The sequence below is a fragment of the Palaemon carinicauda genome, chromosome 31 (genome assembly GCF_036898095.1).
Source record: "Palaemon carinicauda isolate YSFRI2023 chromosome 31, ASM3689809v2, whole genome shotgun sequence".
Taxonomy (NCBI): domain Eukaryota; kingdom Metazoa; phylum Arthropoda; class Malacostraca; order Decapoda; family Palaemonidae; genus Palaemon; species Palaemon carinicauda.
In genome coordinates this window covers 14,836,748-14,856,722 of record NC_090755.1, presented here as the reverse complement: position 1 = coordinate 14,856,722, position 19,975 = coordinate 14,836,748, and the positions used below count along the sequence as shown (strand labels likewise).

The 19,975-nt window shown below is 39.6% G+C and overlaps 1 protein-coding gene across 1 annotated transcript in view; it reads right to left on the bottom strand.

Annotated features, from left to right (window-relative positions):
- Window positions 1-804: 804 nt before the first annotated feature.
- Window positions 805-19,975, bottom strand: part of LOC137624319 (tyrosine-protein phosphatase 10D-like) — a 112,568-nt gene continuing 93,397 nt past the window's right edge. The window contains exon 12 of the mRNA XM_068354981.1: window positions 805-1,306. Coding sequence (XP_068211082.1) covers window positions 1,275-1,306 — 32 coding nt within the window. The 3' untranslated portion in view covers window positions 805-1,274. The remainder of the gene's footprint in view (window positions 1,307-19,975) is intronic.

The following is a 19,975-nucleotide window of genomic DNA, read 5'->3' as shown; positions in this document are numbered from 1 at the left end:
ATGAGCGAAAAAAAAAAATTAAATACACATAAACTTATCTTTTGTAAAATAACAACCTTCATACATCAAGTATTTACAATTTACAGTAACTTAAAGGACGGATTCTTTTCCCCACATGCCACAGGAGTGTAAATATGCTTTTGAATTGCACACCATAAATGGCACTTTTTTTGTGATTTTTTTTTCTTTCTAAATTTTGTACCATCTAAATCATTTGATATGTCATCAATGCAATACTAAATAGATCTTCAACAGTTAAGGCAATTTTGTTTCTTGGGATACTAAAAACAACTGAAACTCGGCGATAGCAGTCATGGATTTTTCATAAATTTTCTTAGAGTATATTTCTAGAAATTTTCATAAAATTAGCCATCCCCTGAGTCTGTATGTCTTGGCAATTGGTACTGATAAGGATATGCCTTGTCACATGAATGTTCACTCTTCTTGATTCTGAGTATTAAAGTATTTTATATTTACAAGGAAACTTGAATGATTTCTTATATGAAACAAATGTTAAAGTCCAGCTTAACCATGGTTTCATCTATACCTTACTGAAATGTATGATATCAATTGCTACCATGTGTATTTTAACTACTACAGTATTATTTTTAATACATGTGGAGACAATTTACAATGCATCTCAAAAGATTGATGTGTATTAATCAATATGATAAGTACAAAAATTATAGAAAATGGAACAACATTGAAAAGCTAACAACAGTATGAAATGTACAAAATTTTTGATATTGTGATACTAGTACAGTATTATAAAACTAAAAAATATTGCAACTCTCCATTTGAGATACAACTGCCTTTCAGAAATAAGTCTTATATCATGTAAAGTTAAAATTAGTTTCTATAGGCAAAAAAAAAATTAACATGAAAATTGTAAAATGTTTAAACTGCTACAAAAATATCAATTAGGTCTTACTTTCAGCTAAACTTATTGTTTTTTTCAGGAATGGACATGAAGCAAATGAAGAAAAGTGGAAAATCAACGTTCATATCACAACAGCTAAATTACCGCTGTACAAGTCCTCCATTGGTAAACAATCATTGTCATAGGGCAGGTTTACTTTTGCCCTTAGGTTAGAAGCATCTTCAAGGTAAGGTATATGCACGTTGCTTTTAAGTTGACAGCCATTGTCACTATATGGCTTATGCAACTTCCCAGAAGTTTGACCTTTTAGATTGTATGGATCCTGTGAACTGCCCAAGGGTGGTGAACCATTATCCATATAGGGATTCAATGGCTGCAAACCATAGGCCTCATGTCACATGCCTAAATCAACTATTCCTTCATCATCTGAAACAGGAAAAATTATTAGACTTGTACTGCTAAAAAGGTAGCTAATTCAATACCTAAACGTTCTGTAAAATGAAAAGAATTATGTAGATATTAGATTGCAATTTAGGCTCAAGGAGTAAGCAATTTTTTTCTCACATTAGCAGAGTCTGGCATATAAACCAAGGTATAGTGTATATTCAATATGATATATTTATTAATATAATCACCTAATAAGTTTTCAAGACATAAATGTAATATAATTGAATTTTATGAGTTAGAATGACTTGTGGGAAGGTAATGAACTTTGCTTCAAAAAAAAAAAAAAAAAAAAAAAAAAAAAAAAAAAAAAAAAAAAAAAAAAAAACAATGCCTCATTGACACATCTTAAGAAATTGAAAGATAAAAATTTCATGAACTACCAATTATTGTAATTCAAAGTACACAATATTTCCATAAAGAACACACTTCAGGCAGCATGCATAACTGTAAAAGCATAAACAATTATTAACAATATTTCAAACAATAAAATGGGTTTTGGAAATTCTACAGTTAGGAGGCATATCAAAATTAAAGGCCTATACAAGGTAATTAGATATGATATAAATCACATCAAACTTCTTTAAAACAGCATATAATGAAGCCACAGCAACAGAATTACAGTACAAACTACAGGTTAGGAATTCCACTGTTAATGCTCATTTACAGCTTTAGTGCCAATTATAAAGAGAGTTTCTGTTGGAGTACTATCCTAGTACAAAAAGAAAAAGAAAATTTTTGCAAATTCTACAAATACAAAAATTAACATTGTCACATAACTATGTTAACCTGAATATCAGTCTCTTCTGTATTAGCTATAGCTATGCTATTTGAATTAATTTATTTTATACTCACTAGTAATGCCTTTGCCAGTGGTTCAACTTTAAATATATTAAAACCTCCATTATTCTACATCACATAAATACAGTGGAAACTTTGTTTTGTTAAGAATAGTTATTCCTATGTGGACACAAACTTAAGAGTCATTTAAATGGGTTATTCCTAGTTCCATTTTCTACTTCCAGACAATAATAAAAGAAGGGCTCTGTGTTGCACCATGATTGGTTACTATAGTATCCCCACTGCTGGGCAGTGTTATGTGTGGCTGCTGGTAGGCTTCACTCACCTTCTGATCATTGTTAAGAAAAGAGGTCTTCCCTCTTCTCTTTATGATCAAGACTTGCATAACCACACTGGATTTCCACTTAGAGTGCATAGCGCTTAGTGTCTTCTCTTTATCATTTATTTGTGATACGCTTGTGCTTAACAGGGGCTAATGCCGTGGCAAACAATATTCTGTAGAATCTCCATGTGAGTATTGTAGAAAGTGGCCATACTCCCAGTGGGAGAGATTTATTTCTCGACACAAGAAACCGGCTAAGAGAGATCTTTCGCCTTTTGTCATCTTCTTCCAGTAATGGTAAGTGTAAGCTCTTTTCTGCATCGAAAGATATCCCCCTTCCTGCTCCGTCGTGTTTTGAGCCTTTTTAAGCTCCAGTTACAGAGGACAATGGCCATAATGATAATTTACTGATGATCTTAATTTTTATGCATATCACCTAATAGTGATCATGTGCCTAGTCATCCTGAGTTGATGCCTTTGACATCCATGGATATGGCTGCTGCACTCCCTGAGCCGGATCTAGTCCCAGTATCCTTGGTCCCCTATTATTCAGAAATCTCCCTCACCTCCCACTAGTGTATTGAGTGGTGACTATATGATTAATCTTATCTAGGGTTGACCTTTTGGTTTTTGAAATATCTCCCATCAAGGCGTCAAAAGTCCCGTTCCAGTACTGGGAACACTACAGTCGAGACTGTCATAACCCCCCCCCCAACAGAGGCACTGCTCTCCTTTATGAATTCTCTGGACTTGTCTCTGAACTCCCTAGTACAATGTATTGAGGTTAGTTGGACTGCTCCGGCTGTGGCCACAACCACAAGTTGTCCAGATCCTATTGTGTCTTCTCCTTTCAAGCAAACTACTTAGAAGTCAATAGCAACTAAAACACATTTACTAATTCTGACTCAGCCTGGACGTATTCTCACGCAACCAAGTCTGTGTACTCCATTGTGTCCACGCATGATGACGTCATGGAATGTGCCGCTGTGCCCACGAGTAATGACGTCGTTAAACATGCTGTTGTGCCCATGTTGGCAGTCTTTGATGACATCTTGATCCTTGGGTCTTCTTTCCAGGAACACCTGAAACTGCTAGAACAAATTCTGGCTACTCTCTTGAAGCGCGTACTCAAGATAAAACTCGGGAAGTGTTCTTGGGTTCAAGTGGAGGTTAAGTATCTTGGTCATATGTTTGGACGTTCTGGTATGCGTAAACTGTTAGCAGCTTACATCAAGAAAGTGGAGGACTTCCCTTAACCAACCACTGTGCATGAGCTATGGGGATTCCTGGGACTAATAAACTTCCAACAGAAATTTATCCCCATGTGCTTACAGATAGCCAAACTGTTATCTGCAAAGACTGAAGGATGTAAATCCCAAGGGACCAGAAAACTGAAATGGACTGCAGAAATAGACTATGCCTTTGTGTGCATGAAGGAGCTGATCAAGGAGGACATTATATTGTCATACCCTGACTACTTCGCTGATGTTAAATCCTTGGAGTTTTTCGTTGACACTTCGGGTGAAGGGGCTGGTGCTTGGCTATGTCAGGAGGCCTTGGAGCATTCAGGGGAGTGTAGGGTATGACTCCATGACCTTCCTTGATTGCGAGATCCGTTACTCAACCACTGAGCGTGAGTTGGCTGCGAGATCCGTTACTCAACCATTGAGCGTGAGTTGGCTGCGAGATCCGTTACTCAACCATTGAGCGTGAGTTGGCTACTCTGCGATGGGGAATAAAAACCTTCAGGGCCTTCCTCTATGTTCAGTTCTTCGTGATTCATTCAGATCACCGTCCCCTGATGTATCTTACGACATGAAAAGGATGGACAATCGCCTAGCATGGACACTTGAGGCCCTGTCCGAATTTAACTTTATTATTAAGTACAGTCCAGGTGATCAGAATGCAGCAGCAGACTGGTTATCCCACTGTCCTGCATTAACTGATTGTCTGCTTGCTACTAAACCTACCACTCCCCAAGTTGCCTTCTAGACTGGCCTTGTATAAGGAGGTTTGTGGTGGTCCAGATTTTCTCGTAGAATCCTTGGAGCTAGTCGTCAACTGCTGGATGAAAGGGTCAAGTCTTGCACCGGGCTCTCAGCTGAAGGGAACCAAGCTCCGAGAGGCCTTAGTTCAGCAGTTTCTGAAAGACTGGCCTACTAGGCTTCAAACTGGACAAGACTAGCAGGAATAGTATCAAGGCAATGTGTTTTCCAGGTATAGTCCCAGCTCTGGAGTTGCTCTTGGCAGCATCTATGCTATTGAACCTGGAAATCTGGGTCAATTGGGGTCCCACTTGTCCTGTAGTTTCTTGATCCATCCGTGACTGAGCCTCAGTGTGTGCATCTTCAGTGTCTGTCTGGAGTGCATTCTAACCCTCTGACTGAACTCCCTAATTATGTCCCTTCAACTGACCTGATTCTGGGCGATGAGGCGTAGGTGAAATCTTGTGTGCCTGACACTGAGGGCTTGGTCACTGATGATCAGGAAGCACCAGAGGATTGTCTTGTAATCCAGTATGTAGCTATAATGGCACCTTATCAGTCCAGTTGTACATATGTCTCAACATTCGGCAGTAGGTATAGTAATGATACAGGAAAACTTATTTTGTGCTCTTGTTGATACAGGGGCCCAGGTTTGTCTTGTAAATGAGTCTGTACTGAGCCAACTTGGTATAGAGTACTGTCAGGAGAACAGTTAGAAGAGTTGAATGGTTCCTGCACCAGCATTCTAGGTTACGTTCAGTTAGAGGTGAAGTGTTCTTCCGGATGGAGACTACCGCTGTTTAACCATGCGGTGGTAGCTGCCAAAGACATTAACTTTTGTTTTGTTCTTGGTAGGAATCTAATGGAAGCAGCTTAACTGGCACTAGATTCACCCCTTGAGCAGTTGGTGTATGACCACACTACTGTTCTTCAGTTGTCTCTCAAGGTGCTCTCAGTCCACCAATGCATAATGACACCAATTATGAAGGTGATTGACCCTGAACCTGATTGTGGAGTGTACTCCAGGGATGCTCTTCTATCCTTTTGTCAGGTGGCCAAGATCCAAGGAAATCATAAACAGATCCAAACTGTCATCAAGATGATCTACTCAGGGGTTCCTACATCTCAAGTTCCACACTCCTATCTACCCTATAGGAAATGTTGGTCTGACCTGGAAGTGCACCAGGGTTTGCTAGTGAAGCAGCGGAACCCAGATGGCTGGGTAGTCCCGGTAGTCACCTTCAATGTCCTGATAAATCTAGTTGCAGAGACACACCTCCAGAATGCTCACTGGGGGATCGGGAAAATTACTGCAATGGTCCATCGACTTGTTTGGCACAAATCTTATAAGTGTAATCGGGGATATGTGCCGGTGTTGGGAATGTCAGACTTGTAAGGTTTTGAGGGAGGGGGTTAACCCATTAACCTTGAAGATAGTGACCTCTTCTCCTTTTGAATTGGTTGCTATGGACCTTGTGAGTCTCACAACAACAAGTAATGGTTTTATTGGGTGTCTGATGGTAGTCGATCATTATTCCAAGTGGGTAACGTCAGTACCCATAAGGAATAAGAAGAGCAGTACAATATGACAGGCGCTTGAAGACTGAGTTTTTCCTGTTATTCCTCGTGTTCCAGTAGGGATATTGACTGATATTTCCCAGGAATTTACTGAGTTGTTGGAGTAGTACAATGTTGTATATGGGAAAACAACTCCATATAAACCCTCTAGTAATGGTGCAGTGGAGCGGGTAAACTGTACCATTGGTGAGTTACTGAGGTTGATTTCTGGGGAATCTCGGAAATGGGACCAGTATTTATCCCGAGAAGTTCTCGGCTACAACCATTCCCACCACACTGAGATTTTCTGTACTCCAGCTGAAAACATACTGAAGGGGGCTCATGATGTTGACAGTATCCCGTTGCTGTCAGCAGAAATGAGAGACCCATGGGGAGAAGGACATCCTCGGTACAAACCATTTAAGGAGGGTTCTCTGGTTCTTAAGAATGTGCGCCAGTTGGGACACCTTCTGTCGTACAAGCTCATCCCTAGGTTTGAGGGGGTATTCTGTGTTACTAAGGTACATGAGAATAAGGTCACCTATAAGCTGCAGAGACTGCCTCATGGTGAACTGGTAAAATCTCATCATATCCAGTTAAAGGCCTAGCTTGAACATCCAGTCTATCTGAGGAGGCACTTTCTCTGGTATCCGAGGGGTCCTGATCCTGTAACCGAGACTCAGAATAGTCTGTGAAGTCTCGCAGAGTTCTGGTTCTAGTAGAGGAGATGACTCCTATGGGGTGGCTACAATAGTTGCATCATACCTTTTGTCTCGGTATTGTAACAAGTCCTGACGACAAAGGAAAAGTTACCGTCTTACAAGAACTATTACTCAGCCTATTATTATTATTATTACTTGCTAAGCTACAACCCTAGTTACAAAAGTAGGATGTTATAAGCACAGGGGCCCCAACGGGGAAAATAGCCCAGTGAGGAAAGGAAACAAGTAAAAAAAATATTTTAAGAACAATAGCCCAGTGAGGAAAGGAAACAAGTAAAAAAAATATTTTAAGAACAGTTAACATTAAAATAAATATTTCCTATATAAACTATAAAAACTTTAACAAAATAAGAGGAAGAGAAATTAGATAGAATAGTGTGCCCGAGTGTACCCTCAAACAAGAAAACTTCAGCCCAAGACAGTGGCACTACCCAAGACTAGGGAACAATGGTTTGCTTTTGGAGTGACCTCCTAGAAGAGCTGCTTACCACAGCTAGAGTCTCTTCTACCCTTACCAAGAGGAAAGTAGCCACTGAACAATTACAGTGCAGTAGTTAACCCCTTGAGTGAAGAAGAATTACTTGGTAATCTCAGTATTGTCAGGTGTATGAGGACAGAGGAGAATCTGTAAAGAATAGACCAGACCATTTGGTGTATGTGTAGGTGTAGGCAAAGAGAAAGTGAACCGTAACCAGAGAGAAGGATCCAATGTAGTACTGTCTGTCCAGTCAGAGGACCCCATAATTCTCTAGTGGTAGTATCTCAACGGGTGGCTGGTGCCCTGGCCAACCTACTACCCATTCTTAAGCCAGCTAGGACTTATGAGAGGAAAAGAGTTCTGGATGCTTAGTTACATCCTCCTGTATTGAAGCCTGATTCTATTCGAGATCTTGTGGTCCTCCAACTGGGGGAGAACAGCCCCACTGAAATGTGTGAAAGCCCAATTTTGACTTCCGAATTGGTAGTTCACTCTCCTATGCCCGAATTTCCAACACCCCGATTCTTAGCCTCCTCTTTCCGAGATGAAGGTGTCGTTCATCCTCTAGGGAGTTGGGAATTCTGGGAAGTTTCCAGCATTCTGTTGTTGGAAACACTTTCTGTTGGCTTCAAGAGTTCCAGTCCAGACTGGTCAAAACCTGCTAGTTTAGAAAGCCCTGTAGCTGACTCGGCAGTGTCCATTTATCCTGATTATGACTTTCATGGCTTTTTGCCACTCGATTGTCACGACCGACTTGCCTGAAAATCCCACCTCTAGTGGATTTAGTCCCCCATGGATTAGGTTAAAAGATCCTGTTCCTGACCTACCTTTAGTTCAGCCTCGAGTCATGGAGTGAAAGCCTCATCTCGCTGATCAAACTAATACAGTACTACATAGAGGGAACTGTCCATTCCTGAGTCACCTCAGAATTCAAACCCTTTCCGACATTCTGATGGTAGATTGAAACGCCAGTCGGAACTCAAGGCTGAAGTGGCACAGTTGGGTGTATTTAGCCTGGACCCGACAGCTCTGTTTGGCTCTTCTTTAACAGAGCTTTGCCCTGAGTCATCGCCTGATTTTTCAGGATTTTTATTGTCCTCTTCGAAGTCTACGTCTTCTGTCTCTGGTTCACCTTAGAGAATGTCGATAACCTGCAAATACCAACTGTTATGCGAGGTTATCGATCGATTAAAGATACCCAGCTTGTACCTGGAGAGTCGCCGGCTTAGCCTGTCTTCAGTGATGCGAGAGATTAACATGGCTCATCAGCAGATTGCTGATTCACGGCGCATGTCCCGAGACAGAATTTTGACTCAAGAAGAACTATAAATCTCCCATTGAATTGGGTACTGAACAGTTGTTTTTTATTTCAAGTTTTTGTATATTAATTACTTTTTTATTAGTAATTTTTTTATTCCCACATTGAGGTAGTTAAAAGGTTGTGGAACAGGACACCTTGTATGAGGAGGGCTATATTGAGACACGGTTTCTTTGATTTTTTAATTATTTGTTTATTGTACTGTAATAGTCCAAAATCAATAAGTTTTGTATTCTTTAAAATTGATTTTGGACAACAATGAATGTCAGTTTTCTTTTTCCTGGATAGTTTCATGACCGTGTATGCCTGTAATACTGTAATTTTGCCTGTAATAATAACTGCGTTGTGATGTAAATTCATGTTATTTGAGCATTAATGGAAGGGAAGGGTGACAATCTAATTTTTAGTTTAAGTACTGTATCTCCATTGTATCTGATAGTTTATCATCTATTCCTATCACATTTTTTCTATCGTGAAACTGTCAAATGATGTCCCTAATGTAATATGTATTCATGTGAAATTGAGTAGATTTTGGTGTGGGGTGTTGTCAGTTACGAGACATTATTTTTGGATGGGCTTGAGGGCTAATTGGGGAAATTCAATGAATAAGGGTTTGGGTGAAAAAAAAATCTTATTTTGTATGTTAGGAAAAATACGTATTACTTTCAAAATTGTCACTTTTAATTATCTATTATAGTATTTTTGTTAAGCCACAAGTGACTCCCCCAAAAATAACTTAATCTGTTATTGTTTCTCTTAACAGGTAACTGCAATAATACCCTACACGCAATAGGGAGTCAGAAGAGGAATTTGAAAGTGCTTGGTGAGGACAAGCTATGATTTACGGTGGGGGATTTTTAGGATATTAGTGCAGTGGACACTTACGTGAAAAAAAAATAATACATTAGTGTCTCCATTATCAGAAGGTAGTCAGAGATTCATGTCCAGACTTGGTTAACCCACTGCATAGGTCATGAACAGCAATATTGTGAAGTTCTCCATTAAGCTTGAAGTTTTCTTATGCCACCAGCTCGGAACTCTGTCTTGATTATAACTGCCAAGGTTGTCTGCTGATAACTTTTGTGTCTGGATATTTATTGTAGCTGTGGTGTTGCTTAGTGAGATCATTGGACCACCCAGGCAACAGCAACGTACACACACTGTTGTGTTCAACTATAACATGTAGATTTCTATAGCATGGCTTTAGGAAGTTACTATATATATTTACCCGTCCCTTTTGAGTGTAGCACTGAGGATAACAAGGCTCTTTTAATATATTACATAATTTTTTTTGTCTTTCTGATGTACAGGTGAGAATGCAGAGACAGGTCAGATGAATAATCTTGTCTAATAAACCCTTTGATCCTCCTAACTCAAGCAACAATTCAAATTGCATTTGAATTTAGCCCAAATATATACAGTTAGGTTGGTCTTTAATTATTCTTATATGTATATAGCTGAAATATTTACAGGATTGATTCCCAAGAGGATCTGTAAGGAGATATTCATGTCACTCCTTCTGGTTTTGTAAACCTGCACTTTCATATCATTGTACTGTATCTCTTTTTTTCTTTTTCAATTTTGTTGTAAATGTATGTTGCTGATAATCCTCTTTCAATACGTTTCCTCAAGTGAGATTTTCCCCGTTCCAGTTAGAAGTTATTTTTTTCTTTATCTTTTTCCCCTCCTTATAATATTTCTTCTCTTCTTCTCCTAATGTTCAATTACTTTTAGATAAAAATATATCTTACCTAAAACGCATACTGCTCCTCTTATTTAGGACTCCATGCATAGCACTGCGGAGAGAGATGGGGAACCCAAGAAAAGATAATAGGGAAATATGAGGTTCTAGCTGGATCCCCTTGCCCAATATAAAATCAAGGGGTGGTGCCCAGTGCCCAGTTCATTCTTGATTGCTTACTTTTTGCCCGGATCTTTGGGCATTCCACAGGTTTTCTTTTTTGTGTAGTGAACGTTAGAGTGTAAATGGCAATCGGACACTAGGCAGTCTGTGTGCTACATCTGGCCATAGTCCGCAAACCACCACAACACCCCCATCTGAAACAGATTATGTCACAGTAATTAGATGCCATAGACACGGTCCTGTAGGAGGCACCCTAAGTGGCCTACTTCAGAGAAATCTTTCTCTCACGGATTGAGTTTAGATAGAGAACTCGGTGTCATTCCCTTGCAAACTGCTAGAGGTAGAAACTCGTATAATAGGAGTGAGCATGACTCCTCCCGTTCTTTCTCCGCCTCTCTTCTCTCCATTCACTGAATTTCGTAGAAAGAGGAAGGATGTTCGAAGAAACATTAAATCTTCTAACGAGCCTGTCAAGGTAGAACCAGCAGTTATTCTTAAAAGAGGAACCATCTCGTGATCAGGATATTATCACTATTAATGACCATCCGGAAAACCTTGCTACAAGTGCCGGCAATAGCTCAGCTGATGTAGCCCCCCTCGAGGTTCTGATGTCTGGTTCGGCAGCATCACATTTCATCAATATCATCAGCCTAATCAGTCGCTTGAGTGGTGTAATTGAGCCCTCTCACATGTAACTTGCTGATAAGCAGTGCATTATAGACACTTACTTCCCTCAATTTGAAAGCCTGAAACATAGTTTTTCCATGGCTCTCTCTAATCAGACTCAAGACACACTAGACATATTAAACACTCAAGTCTCTGTCTTGGAGAACTTGCTTAAAACAAGTAGGTCATCTAGGTTGCTTCCCTTGGCACTTTCACGGCAAAAGAGATTTTCTTGGGTCCCGAAATGCAGAATATGGAGGTAGTAGCCATATCGGTCATTCAGGTCTGTTCCTGACTGGACCACTGGTCAGGAGCAGTATCACACTTTTTGACTGAAATCTGTGTGCTGTGACACCCTGAAACAATATAAAAACCTCTCAAAGTCGGGAGCCAAGGCTCGGAAATGCTGACTTCATCAGACAGTCTCCCTTTTGGGGCAACTACGTCCTAAAAAGACGCAACGCCGTCTTAGCTAGATACATTAAACAGTCATTTGAGGAACTCCAACTTGGTGGACTCCCCCTATTCTTTTCACTCCTATCAGATGTGGCTGCTGCCATAGAAAATCAGAAAGTCAGTCAGGCTCCTCTTATGAGGAGAGCTGTGGCAGAGATGATGTCCGTCTATCAACTGCCCCAAAGGAACTCGCCTTTTTAAACAGGTTAACCAGCAAAGACGACTTTTTACTCCTATAGACTGTCAACAACCAAGGAGAGAAGACACTTGGCCCACTTTTTGCCATAAAAGATACTCCTCCTACTGAAGAGGTCGTGGCCGCAGAGGCTCCTGCTAAGGAGGGAATATCCCCCAACTTAGTTACAGTAGGGGGATGCCTATAAAGCCATTGGTGTAGGTGGCAGCTCTTTGGGATCTATCCCTGTACAGTACCAGAAAAACACTGCTTTCAGAATATAGAGTTCCATTAATAGACCCCCCCAACAGCCCAGTCATTGAAGGCTCGGTCAAGAACCTCCTCTTACGAGAGGAGGTGTCCAAGACATTGGCCAACGGAGCCGTGGAGGAAATCTGAGACGATTTTCCAGGCTTCCTCAGCAATCTATTCTTGGTAGAAAAGCTGACGGGAAGTTGGAGACCCATCATAGATTTTTCCCATTTGAATATGCCTTAAAAACAAGATTAAGAAAATGGATACTTCAGCCATTATTCAGGCCATCAGAAAGAGCAACTTACTTCTGACCATAGATCTAAAGGATGAGTACATTCAGGTACCCATCAATCCTGCCTCAAGAAAGTACTCAAGGTTTCCCTTTTGAGACAGAATTTTCCACTTCAAGGTGCTATGTCTGAGCCTGAACTCCTGTCATCGCACCTGAGACATCTGGACGGCTGACTTCTCCCAGCTGTCTCGAACCTTGCCTATAAAACACAGAATCTTCACCTCGACTTCTGCAAGAGTTGGGGATTCAACTAAATCTAAAAAGGTCCAGCCTTGTCCTCCAACAGTCCATCAGATATCTAGGCATGTACAGTATATCAACTCTAACCAGGACAAAGCATTCCCATCTGCCAACAGGGTTGAAAGATTCAGATATGTGGCAGCAACCTTCTTGGAAGAAAAATCACTTCCTGTTCATTCTTAACGCTTCCTAGGGCACCTCACCTCATTGGAGAAATTAATCCTCTTCAGGAGAATACAATGGAATAACTGCTCAGATGATATTGACTGAAAATGAAGTGACTCCCAGAATACTTAAAAGGTTATGTTGTAGAATGTGGGTGTGAGGAGGCAAAACCTGATGAATGGGAGCTAGGAGTGTTGGTGAAAATGCCAAAACAATTACAGAGGCATCACACTTACTTCAGTTTTCATGAAAAGATATAGTATGCTCCTTCTAAAGAGCCTAGAGAGAAGAATTGATGAAAAGCTGAGAGATGTACAAGCAGGATTTAGAAAAGGTAGAAGTTATACTGACCAAATTTTCATTTTAAGGCATGTGGTACAGAAATGTGTAGAATATAGCAATCCACTTTTGATGGCATTTGTGGACTATGAAAAAGCTTTATATAGTGTGCACTGGCCAATTCTGGAGAGGCCTGACGCATTATGGAGGTCCTCTTAAATATGTAAATTAGATTAAGTCTGTTCATGAACATAGCAAGTGCAAAGTTAATGTTAGAAGAGTCCTATCAAATGAATTTCCAGTGAACAGTGGAGTATTCCAAGGGAATGTGTTGTCACGTATGTTGTTTATCTGCATGGATTTTGTAACGCGTGGAATAGTTGGGGATGGTGGAGAAGGATTGGACTAGATTGGTAACAGGAAATTAGCTGATCTAGTGAGCATGCTGATAACGCTGTCCTTATTAGCAGAACACCACAGGACTTGCAAAGCTTGTTTACCAGAATGCATGAAATATCACATGAGGTTGGGCTCAAGATAAATAGAAAAAAGATAGAGATGATGAGAACGGAATATATAATGGAAGATGCAGTATCATTGGAAGGAGAAAGGATTAATGAGGTAGAATCAATTAAATATTTAGGAACTATGATCTCTAATACAGGATCTTTAGAATTTAAGTTTATTGAAAGATTGAAAAAGCAAATCAGACAATGGCTAGGTTAAGTAAAATTTGGAAAGCAAATCGCTTGAAATTACTTATAAAAATCAGGCTATACATCAGTTTAGTGAGATCGATGTTACTGTATATTCATGAGTCGTGGTATGACAATGAAACAATATCTAACAGATTTTGTAGATTCAAGAAGAAAGCCCTCGGAAGTATATTGGGAGTTAAATGGCAGGACAGGATTCAAAATGAAACTATGAGATTACTTGAGTGCCATATATTGATGAGATCATGGCGAGGTGTTGATGGAGATGGTTTGGGCATGCTCTTTGCACTCCCCAAGAGAGATTAGTTCACCAAACGTTTAGCTGGGCTCCACAAAGCAATAGAAGAGTTGGAAGACCCAGGCTTTCATGGCTGAGGACCATGAAGCGTGAAGTGGGAGATGATGAATGGCAAAGTATTTATTTAAAAGCTCAAGATAGAGATGACTGGCGAAATCTAACCGAGGCACTTTGAGTGAATAGGCGTAGGAGATGATGGTTAACGCTATTAAAACAATCAAGACATTTATAATTTGTATAACTGCAACAACTTCAATTCCTGAGAACACCAAGTTTACCAGAAATGTTATAGCTATTAACCAGAAATTTTGTTCATTTGTTGCAATATGATAATTATAAATAGAAACTGGATTTCTCTTTTCCAAGGCAACTTCTGAGAGTATACTTCATTTTTATTTAAATCATGATTTTCTACTCATTTAAATCGATTTAAATCAAACCAATCTTACCTAGTGGGGGAAGTCTTTTGATCTTGTGGGGTTCCCCATCACTAGATACAGTCAAGCCTCCTTATTCGCGATAGTTGGGTTACAGACACAGTCGCGATAAGCAAAAATTCGCGAATAAATGTTACACTAGGATGGGCTAGCTTCTAACCTAAAAACTCACTGCCCCTTGCCACAAGTGGCTGCCTGAGCTGATGATTAACACAGTAAATACTGTAATATTTTTAATTTATTTTCTACAACAGTTTATATTCATATGTACAGTGTACAGAACATTTTCACACATGTACACTACATACTAGACACAGTAAGGTTACAGTACAGTATTGTGTTAAAATAAAGTTTACCGAGTCGTCATTATCCCCTTTCAGTTCTGTATGGCAAAAATTGTTCCTATCTAGTACAGTAATATGTACTGTAACCTAATACTCACTGATACTGCAGAATATATTACTGTAATATATGTACAATAATATTACTACAGTACAGCTTAACTGTACTTATTGTAAATATTCGGTGTTTTCATTCAGACGACTGTAGCCTACGCTAGCATGACACAACTTCCTAAGTGTTTTCTCTTGCACAGTATGTTACTGTATATCTATACTTTCTTAAAAAGAAATACAGCTTATTTTATAAACTGAAATCTTAAATATATGGATAATAATTGCTTCTTCAAAATAAAACAAAAACATTGCATTTGATTGCTTTTGAACAGTCTCTCTCTCTCTCTCTCTCTCTCTCTCTCTCTCTCTCTCTCATATTAATGAAATATATTTCTTTGCAAAGTCTCTATTGAGGCTTTATAATCAAGCACCACAGAGCTAAATATCGTGCATCGGTAACATGAACGAAACTCCGGTTAATGTTATGCGATTCCACTCACAGTATACAAGTAAATAAAATATGAGTGAAGCATTTCAAATAAAACTATTGGAAAATGATAGCTCAAGTAATAATTATTTCTTTCAGTAAATATGAAATAACCTCTGGTAGCCTGCCTTAATAATAAGGGAGTTATTTGATCCGAAAATTGAGGTTGGCGACGAACTACGCAGGGTGCCAAGTTCCTAATCCTTGCCACAATAATTCCAATAAATTAGCGAAATCAATGAATTTGGGAAATGCGAGGAGGAGGAATGAAAAATAGGAATGGGAATACGTGGAATGAGGGATAGGAAAGAGCTTTGGAATGATTAATAAGATGAAAAGGATGAATGAATGCTAGAAAAGTGAGGATACATGAAATAAAAAAATAATGAGAATCAAAAGAGTTGGAAAGATACGTTGTAGATGTGTGTGGGAGAGCAAAGTAAATGTAAGAAATGGATTTGGGAAGAAATTGGGAAAAGGATTAAGGTTATAATAATAAGTGAAGGACAATAATAATGTGAAGGAGATATCATACTAATATGCATGATAGGTTATATCTGTGAGTTAATTCTGAGAAAGTGAATGGTCGTATCAGTGGGATAATATTGTGAAAGTGAATATAGGTTGATGATAGACTTAGCAGTTAGATCAGCTGATTTGAATGTAAACAATGCATGAGATTATAATTCGCTATGTTTTTAATTATAAATATGTTATTAAAATGTGAATATTACATGTATTATTATTGGATACAGTTAAGTGAAACACCAGTTTAATCAAAATCCGTTTTGTTTCAAATATAGCTGTAATTTTTTACCACCGTAAATGGATACACTGTACAGAGAGCTAGGACCAGCTGGGTGTAGAGATAGGTAGTGGCACGTAGTGCTTCCAGTGTAAAGGAGCTCCGGCTCTTCGAAATCATGGCCCAGCTTGAATTTTATTGTAATTTATATGAATTTTTATTTACAGTGAACCCTCGTTTATCGCGGTAGATAGGTTCCAGACGCGGGCGCGATAGGTGAAAATCCGCGAAGTAGTGACATCATATTTACCTATTTATTTAACATGTATATTCGGACTTTTAAAACCTTCCCTTGTACGTAGTACTGTTAACAAACCACCCTTTAATGTACAGAACACTTAATGCATGTACTACAGCACCCTAAACTAAAACAGGCACAAATATTAAAGGCGATTTTATATCATGCGTTTCCTAAACACCTAAAAAGCACGATAAAAAATGGCAACCAATGTTTTGTTTACGTTCATCTCTGATCATAATGAAGAAACAAACTCATTTAGTGTACAGTACACATATATGTATAGGTTAGTTTTTGCATCGATTATATTGATTATACAGTACTGTACTGTATGTTGATTTGTTTATTACCAATGTTTTAGTTTACATATTTTTCTTAGGACTTCCAAATGAAATGTTTTTCTTTATGACGCCGCCTGAAACGACGGCGTGTACGCTCAGTAAACAACCACGCTCAGAACAAACAAGGCATTTAACGCGCATGATGATAGTGATAAATAATGATACAGTACATACAGTATTTACAGAAAGCATTTACAAAATATGTTACCTTACAAATATAAATTATACAGTATTGTACGTAGCAAAGCAGGAAAACAATTTACGAGAGAGAGAGAGAGAGAGAGAGAGAGAGAGAGAGAGAGAGAGAGAGAGAGAGAGATTGTTTTACGTACGTAAATGTAAATTTTAAACAAAAAAAATATGATAGGTTACAACATGTAGACTTTTAAAACATTCCCTTTAACTTAATGCATACAGTACGTACATTACTAAACTATAAAACAGGCAGTAAGAATATTAAAGTAAAAAATAAAGATTGTTACTGTACTCACCACGAAAGAAGTTGAAGAAAAACTTGAATGGTGATGGCGATGAATTTGCTGCACAGTAGAAATGATGATGATGAAGCTGATGATGTGTTCTACTGTGCAGCCAATGATAGTATTTTACGTCTCTTCAGACGGAGGTGTCTTTTCCTGGGACACCTCTTCAACTTCTTCCTGGGAAACTTCAATTTCTTCCGAAGGCGTACTAGCAGGAGGAACTGGCTCTTTTTTGTGAGGCTGGAAGAACATTGTGATCGGAAGTTGTTGCCGCTGCTTCTTTTTTCGATCCAAGAGCATTTTGTAGGGAGTCATTATGTCATCAACCTTGTTGCAGAATTGCATCGAGCGAACCATATCCTCGTCCCACTCTTGCAACATTTCTTTCAACTCCTTCGCGTGGTTGCAGGCCTTGGCAAGCCGTTCTAATGTTAAGCCCGTTTCTTCGACATTTTCTTGGGTCTCTTCCTGGGTATCACTCTCTTCCTCACTTGCCGATTTCGTCAGGTCTTCGAGGTCTGCGTCAGTTAGGGGCTGGGAATGGCAGTCCAACAACTCGTCGACGTCTTCAGTCGTCATGTCGCCAAACCCGTCACCTCCAATTATGGCAGCCAACTGCACAGATTTCCGTATTGCAGAGTGTTGGATTTCCGACGGAGTAAATCCCTTGTCGTCGTAAACAATATCGGGCCACAACTTCTTCCAGCTCGCATTCACGGTTGCAGGTTTCATCTCTTGAAGTGCCTTCTGAATATTCTGCAGGCACGTGGCTATGGTGTACTGCCGCCAGTACGCCTTCAAGTTGAAATCTTCATCCTCGTCATCTTGGGCAGCATCCACACACGCAACGAGGTCCGCCAAGGTATTCTTCGTGTAGAGGGCCTTGAACGCCCTGATAACCCCCTGGTCCATCGGTTGAATTAATGACGTGGTGTTGGGTGGCAGGAACTCAACCTGAATGCCCTCATGCGACAGGTCAGTTGCGTGTCCACCAGCGTTATCCATAAGGAGAAGGATCTTGAATGGCAAGCCCTTCTCTAAGAGATATTTACTGACTTGCGGGATAAAACACTGGTGGAACCAGTTGGAGGTCAGCATCTTCGTAATCCATGCTTTTTGATTATGCATCCAGTACACGGGAAGGAGATTCTTATTTTTATTTTTCAAAGCGCGAGGATTTTTCGACTTATAAATAAGCTCCGGCTTTAACAAAAATCCAGCAGCATTGCCACACATCACGAGAGTAACGCGATCCTTGAATGCCTTAAAGCCAGAGGCTTTGGCTTCCTCTTTGAACAGGAAAGTTCGCGACGGCATTCTCTTCCAAAACAAGCCAGTCTCATCCATATTAAAGACTTGTTCCGGTTTGTATCCACCTTCGGCGATAATATTCTTGAACGTCTGGTTCACGTAAGTTTCAGCAGCGGCAGTGTCAGCGGAAGCAGACTCCCCATGCAGGGAAACGCTTTTCAGGGCGAAGCGTTTCTGAAACTTCGCGAACCATCCTTTGCTTGCGGAAAAACGTTTCTGAGGCTGGGAATCAGTGGATGTCCCTGGTTGAGGATCATCTGCATCATCATCATCTTCAGCATGGTTGCCGTCGTCGTCTTTAGGTTCCTTTGCAGCAAAATTCTCATATAAACTCAAAGCCTTTGTTTGGATGGTGTTCGTATCCAACGCTATGTTCTTCTTCCGGCAGTCGGCAATCCACACAGCTAAAGCACCTTCCATGCGTACGATCGTTTTATTACGCGTTGTAACGACTCGCTTCGCTGATCTGCTAAAGGTGATTGCAGCCGTCTTTCTAATGTTCGCCTCGTCCTTTTTGATATAGCGAACGGTGGATTCGTTGATCCCAAAATGGCGGCCGGCGGCCGCGTAACTTCTACCATCTTTTAACATGTCGAGAAGCGTAACCTTCTCAGCTATCGTCATCATCCTTCGGTGGCGTTTAGGCTCACTACCAGCCTTAAGAGAAGCAGAACGCTTGGGAGCCATTACAGTAGGATTTGACAAAAAGTTCAACTTAAAAAAGTCGCACACAGCACAGATTCACAAACTTAAGAACGTCTACTCAGCGATACGCGGTAAGAGAAAGTGAACGATCCAGCCCCGCGAGAACTTTGATGCTGCGGGTAGAAGATGCGGGCAAAACACCAATCACAGGCTAGATAACAAAACTTGAGTTCTGATTCGTCATCTATCAGCGCTTGAACCAATCACAACCCGTCTTACAGTACTATGATGCGTTGGTTACCTACTCATAGAAGATGCCCCGCGCATACTGAACGTACGTAGATTAAGTACAATACCGTAATAATAATAAATAATGATAATAATACTGTACAGTAATAATAATAATAATACTTTACAGTAATAATAATAATAATAATAATGATAATAATAATAACAATAATAATTTTATTAACAACAACAACAATAATAATAATAATAACAATAATAATAATACACACTTTACGTACGCTATTTTACGCCTCTCTCTCTCTCTCTCTCTCTCTCTCTCTCTCTCTCTCTCTCTCTCTCTCTCTCTCTCTCTCTCTCTCGTACGCTTATTCGAAATGTGATTTTTGCAACAAAGAATATTATTGGATGCAGTACTGTACTACGTACGTATACATACAAAAGATTCATGGAAAAGAAGCACATCCATTACAGTACACACCATTCTAATATGGTATGACTGCATCTGATTTGCGTTTCATGTTCGATTTAATTTTACTACGTACTGAATTATCGTATGATCAAATTCTCTTTTCGTGTTTTATTTCTTTCTGTGCTGAATTATATATCATATGTAATGCAATGAACATCAGTAAGAGCAGATATTACTAATTACAGTATTAATGGAATTACAGG